Genomic DNA, 6,000 nt, shown 5'->3' on the forward strand with positions numbered 1-6,000 from the left:
TTTTCTAATGGAGTGATCACGGCGCTGTTTCTCAGCCGCCCGAATCAGAGCCTCCTGGGCGCTTGTCTGAGCGGTCACTTCTGAACCCCAGTCCCAAAGCCTGATGCAGAAGGGCTGGCCCTGAGCCCAGGAATGTGCCGTTTTCAGAGCCCCATCCCCCCCCAAGTCCCAGGGACTCTGAGGTTCGGGAACCCCTGGACCTGGTCTGCTCACCTTCTCTCGGAGGGACGTGGGTTCAGCAAGATCAAGTTTCCTAGTGCGAAAACGGCCTCCGTGGGGTGGAGCAGGCTTCATGGCCTGCTTTCTGACCGCCCCGCTTGGGCCCTGCCTGGCCGCTGGAGCAGGCTCGCCGGGGCTGGTCCCGGTGGGCATCTGCGAGGCGGCGCCTCCTGTGCCGTGTCCGGGGGCCCGCGGGGCGGGTGGCCGAGGCGGGTGAGCTCTGCGAAGCCCTTCGCTGCCTTATCGCCCACGTTCTGCGCGCGGCCTGCAGCGTAAGCCCGTCGCTCCCGGAGGCTGGGGCGGCGTGCCTGCCCGACAGCACCGAGTTCTCAGTCCAGCCGGCGAACCTCGTGCACCTCGCGCCCCATTTCCTACCCCCTGCCCCCAAACACGTTTCCAGACCTGGCAGGAGCCCAGGGCCCAGCACCCCGCAGGCCTCCCCGCCAGGGATGGAGGTGGCAGACCCCACACGGGGCCGCCCGGCCTTGCACCCCAGCCGCCCAGCCTCGCGCCAGCCCCTCGGGCCGCTGTGCTCCGTCCTTCGGTCGCTCGGGCAGCCTCCCTGGCCCCCCAGTCTCACCCCATGTGTTCTCAGGTGCCTCGTTGTCCCTTGTCACTCTTGCCTGGTGTAGCCGTAAACTTCTAGTGACTGATTGACATCATGTCTCTCACCAGACTGTAAAATCCAGGAGCCAAGGGAATCGGACCCTAGTACCTGGCACAGTGCCGGGCATGTGGTAGATGCTCACGTAAATACCTGTTGGGTGGGTGGGCAGGTGATGGTAGGTGACGGGTGGCCGCGGTGAGGGATGGCGGAATGGATGGGTGGCGGAGCGGCAGGCCGGCAAGCACCGGTCACTGAGTTTCTAGAACTTCCCACCGCGCGTCACCGACCCCAGTTCTCCACACCTCTCGGCTTTGCTCTTTTCGAGAGTAACGTGTCCCACCAGCTCCGCCCCTGAGGACAGGCCCTTTCTGCTTCCAGCCCGCCGGGGTCACCTTGGTCAGCGTCCACGCCAGCCCCAACGACCAGATGCTGTGGGCCCTGGACAGCAGGTGGAATGTGCACGTGCGAGTGGGGATCACCGAGGAGATGCCCGTGGGCACCGACTGGGAGCACGTGCCAGGTAGGGCCCGGCGGGCGCGTCATCCGCCACGCCGCGGCCGTGGCTACGCCCTCAGGCTTTGCTGGGCCAGGCGACCAGCCCGTGCGCACTAAGCAGTCCTCGTCTGAGGGACCAGCACGTGGAACGCCTGAGTCCTGCAGTGCCCTGTGGCACGCTCGCTCGGGGCTGCCCGGACCCTCGGTCCGTCGGTCTTGGGTCCTCGCGGCTTCGCCACTGCTGCCGACGGGGCGTCCTGTTCTGCGGCTGCCACTCCGAGGCCAGCCCAGAACAGGGCACTGCCGCCAGCTCCAAGGCCGCTGCGGCTGACGGTGCAGTCGGGAGAGCACAGGCCCTCGGGCAGGGGCAGTGCGTGGGCGGAGCGTGGCCGCAGCGGGCCTGAGCAGAGGGACGCCCCCCGCTCGCCTGCAGGGCTGCAGGCCTGCCAGCTGGCCCTGAGCGCCCGGACCGTGTGGGCCCGCTGCCCCAGCAGCCACCTCGCCCGGCGGTACGGCATCACCGACAAGAACCCGGCCGGAGACTACTGGAAGAAGGTTCCCGGGACCGTGACGTGTTTCACAGGCAGGTGCCGGGCGCTGCGGGGCTCCCGGGGGTGCGTCCTCGGGCTCACAGGCTGCTCCTATGGGAGCCGAGGGCGAGAGCCCCCTGCCAGAGCCCCTCCCAGGCTCACGCTGCGGGAGGGAAGCCACCACCCGAGCTCTGCCAGGGTCCCCAGGAAGGGGACAAGGTGTTGGGCCACCCACTTTGAGCTGGGGAACAGGCACAGGTCCTGGGTGGCGTGGGGGACCCGCAGCTGGAAAGTGCCGTGTCTGGGCCCGGACCCAGGCGCTCGGCTCCAGCTGCCCTCGCCCCGGCCCGGGTGACTGACGAGCGTGCGGCCGGCTCCTGTCCCTGCAGTGACCTCGTCAGACGAGCTGTGGGCAGTGGGCCCCCCCGGCTGCCTCCTCCAGCGGCTGACAAGGACTTTCAGCCACTCACACGCTGCCCCGAGCAGCCACGCCGCCTCCCCGCACCCCGAGGACCTGGAGGACGAGTGGGAGGTCATCTGAAGGGGCCTCGGGAGGAGGCGACGCTGGCGTGGGGACTGTCGGCCCGAGTCACTCACTCGTGGACGCGCCTCAGCGCCTCTCGCCCGGACCCGTCGGGCCGCGTCGGACGCCCACGCCTGCTGTCACCCGCGTTCCTTTCCGTCTCCCTCCAGACCCGCAGCCTCAGCCCCGCGATCAGAGCCATGGCTGGGTCAGCAGCACCTCCGAACCCCGGGCCCCGCGCGGGGACAGAGGCCGTGGCCAGTCCCCACAGCAGTTACCCGTGTGCCGCCGTCGCCTTCTCGCCGCCGGCCACTCCGGCTCCCCCTGTGGGGAGGACGCGGGGAGGACGGGTCCAGGCCGGGCCAGGGGACGCAGCCGTGCGCCCCGCAGGCAGCCATGTCGATAGCCGAAGGCGAGTGCGCCCCACGACGGCTCCGTGTCCATCCCAGGGTCCCCGCACCTCCTCCGAGGGGGCAGGTGCTAGCTCACGTTCCGTGCTCCAGCCCAGGTGGGACCAAGGCCGTGTCTGCAGGGGGCGCTGGCCGGGCCGGGGCGGAGAAGGCACTCGCCCTCCACGCCCTCCCGCCCACTCACGAGGCGGGCAGAACAGCAAAGGCCAGTGGGTGACGTGGACGTGGGGACCATGGCCGGGCCGGCCGACTCAGAAATGTCCTCAGAGAGGTGTCCCACTCAGGCCGCTGGCGGACGCAAACCCAGGAGCGCCTCAGAGGCTGCCTACTAATCATTGCCTTTTTCGCTGTGTTGCAAACCTGAATGAGGTGACTCACTTGAAGTCAAATCTCACAAATTTAGAAGAGAAATGTGTTTTCTGAAGCCAGCGGAGAGGCTTCCGTTCCTTCCCGTGGCTCATCCTGAGCCTGCGCTGTCCTCGCCCGCAGCTTCAGAGGGGGCGATGTGGCCCCCGCGTGTCCGGACGTGCGGGGTGCCCACAGGACCTGCCCGCTGGCTCCGTGGGGGCATTCGATTGCCGCCCAGAAGGCCAGAGCTGGTGCCTGCTGGGGTCGGTCCCTGGGGTCAGCCCGCAGTGCCCAGCCGCCTCGCGGGCAGCCCCCCGTGCGCCCCGCCCCGAGCCCACCACCCCTCCCTGCTGGACACAGCTCCACGCCACACTCTGGCCTGGCTGCTGTTTTCAGCCTGCCGTTGGCCCAGGGCCCAGCTACTCGAAGCCTGGTTTCTACCAAGTGTGTCCGAGAGCCCACAGGCCACAGGTGAAGAGTGACAAAACGTGTTCCCTGACAGGACCCAGCCAGCCGTGAGGTGGGGGTCTTCCAGCGCTAGACGCAGACGAGACGCCGCAGTCCCACGTCTTCACACTTTTGTAGAGCCCTTTCTCCTAAGCTCGGTGACAGCACAGGCCGCCCTGGGCCAGACGCAGCGGCTGGTCTGCGGCCACCATGCCCAGCCCGGGCCCTCCGACAGCAGAGCCCTCCCGAGCCCACAGGACGTCAGTGCAGTTAAACCCGAGGCTAGCTCGGTGCTTTTAGACAACTTCTGCTTCAGTGCTTCTGTAGTTTTCGTTCTGGTTTTAGTTTTAGTTGTGCTTTGAGACAGTGCAATAAACTAGACTTTGAAACCTGGGCGAGTCTGACGTTTGAGCCTGAGAAGGTGCCCTCAGCAGGCACACACGGAGGCTGGCCGAGGGTCGCCAGCCCAGCCCCCCTGCCCGGAGAGCATAGGCGGGCATGATTTCGCGGTCACCCCTGGGGAGGACATGTTACTGTGAGCTGAGCACAGGGCCATCTCCCCTCAGGGGCCCACGGAGACTGGGCTCTGCAGGGGGTCCAGGCCCTGAGTCTCATCTCCGCCTGAGAAACAAAACCAAGTTTCAAAAATGCCCCCCTGGAGACCAGCACACGGGAAAGGTCACGTCCGTAACAGCAGCAGGACACGTACCAGGAAACGGCTGAGCACGAACTGTCACGCGTCCAGGAAGCCACGCTTTCCAGGAGACGTCAGGGAAGGCGCGAGGGAAGGAAGGTCGCTCGGCTTTCCTCACGCAGGAGCGAGTGTGCTGGGCGGCGACCTCAGTCCATGCGAGGCACCTGCGGATTATCGCAGTTCGTCAGGTCCCCGCTGGGATTTGGGGCGGGGGCGGGGGGCAGTGAGGAATTCATGGCCTCGTGTTCATCCCAGAAACACGCCCTTGGCTCTGCCGGCCGCGCTCCTAGGCCGACGTGCACAGCCTTGTCGTCGCCGCTCGGGTCCCGCAGGGTGCAGCTGTTTGTTCCCGTGAGACTCAGGTTAAGGAACTTGCTCAAGGTGACGGAGGGAGCACTGGGCTTGGAACCCGGCCCAGGAACCTCAGACCTGTGCTGTGTGATGCCCCTCTCTGTCCTGGGGGAAGGGAACAAGTGAGACTTGCCAAGAGCCGTGACAGGCCCCACGAATGAAGCGCAGCCTGGGCGGAAGGGCCCGTGACCCTCGGGAGTCTGGCGAGGCCCACAGGGAGTCCGCGTGAGGCAGGCGGCCTCGCAGGCGAGGGGACAGGCCCGACTTCAGAACCGTGGTGCCCACTGCCCCATTATTTGGACAGTAAATGTTAGATTAAAGGATCTTAAAACTAGTGGGGAGGGGAACTGTGTCTGATTTCTGGACGGCAAAGGGCTTTCTAAACTCAAGTGGTGGGAAAAGCCACAGGGAAAAGTAGATTCGATTTCTTCGAAGTGTAAAAATACTGTAAAACCCTCATAAAATCGAAGGAAATAATTGCAAGAAACGTGATCTTAAACATACACCCTAAAAGCTCGTACCCACCAGTAGGAAGGCAGCGCTTCGCCAGCGCCCCGGCTCCACAGGGCAGGGGTGCAGATGGAGCAGATCGGGGAGCCCCTGCTGGCCCTGACCTGGGAAAGCCACTGGCAGCCTTAACTTTAAGCCCACAAACTCTGCTCCTGGACACCTGTCCTCGAGAGCAGGTCCCAAGGCGGGAAGGACGGGCCACACGGCCAGGTTCGCGACTCAAACGCTGCAGCGGCCGACGCTGGGCACAGTCATGAGCACGTGCGGTCCCGAGGGAGGGCAGGGAGGGCCGCGGGCCTCGCCACGCAGTCGCCGTGGGAACAGTGGGTTTCCTGGGTGTCGCGCTGTGTGGTTTTGGTGACCACACCCACGGGAGGAGGAGGGCGGGGGAGCTAATGCGAGGCTCCTCACGCCCTTGCTCTCGGTGGGCTTGACGTTTTTTCAGGATTCCGGCCAAGAGGGCGGGCGGGGCGGGAAGAAATGCTCCAGGCACGGGCAGCTGGTCACGCGGCTCCCTGCAGTGTATGCCTTTTTGTATCTTTTGAATTTTGAGCCATGTAAATGTATTATTTATTCCAAAAATGAATAAAATTTGCATTTTAAAAACTCAGTCCTCTCTAACATTAATTCTTTCTAGTATCAACATTAGCTCAAATATCACCAAGTCGTCATCAAAGACTAAAAACCTCATTCACAAAGCGTTTTGCCTTACAGGGAAGTGCTTACTCTACAGTAAGTTTAGAAGCACTAAACAGGGTAAGTGGTCTGATATGTACACACTGCATAGAACAAATTTAACGTGTGTGTATGCACGTAGGAAAACCTGGGAGAAAGCAGACCACGAAGCGAGCAGCGGCTGCCTGCGG

At 64.3% G+C, this 6,000-nt stretch overlaps 1 protein-coding gene across 2 annotated transcripts in view; it reads left to right on the forward strand.

The window, feature by feature from the left end:
- Nucleotides 1–3,972, forward strand: part of TECPR2 (tectonin beta-propeller repeat containing 2) — a 62,391-nt gene extending 58,419 nt beyond the window's left edge. For both annotated transcript variants that reach the window (XM_016165997.2, XM_036238212.1), the window contains exons 18-20: nt 1,205–1,346; nt 1,755–1,904; nt 2,241–3,972. In XM_016165997.2, coding sequence (XP_016021483.2) covers nt 1,205–1,346; nt 1,755–1,904; nt 2,241–2,392 — 444 coding nt within the window. In that variant the 3' untranslated portion in view covers nt 2,393–3,972. The remainder of the gene's footprint in view (nt 1–1,204; nt 1,347–1,754; nt 1,905–2,240) is intronic.
- The last annotated feature ends 2,028 nt before the right edge of the window (nt 3,973–6,000 follow it).

This window comes from Rousettus aegyptiacus, unplaced genomic scaffold (genome assembly GCF_014176215.1).
Source record: "Rousettus aegyptiacus isolate mRouAeg1 unplaced genomic scaffold, mRouAeg1.p scaffold_m13_p_3, whole genome shotgun sequence".
Classification (NCBI taxonomy): domain Eukaryota; kingdom Metazoa; phylum Chordata; class Mammalia; order Chiroptera; family Pteropodidae; genus Rousettus; species Rousettus aegyptiacus.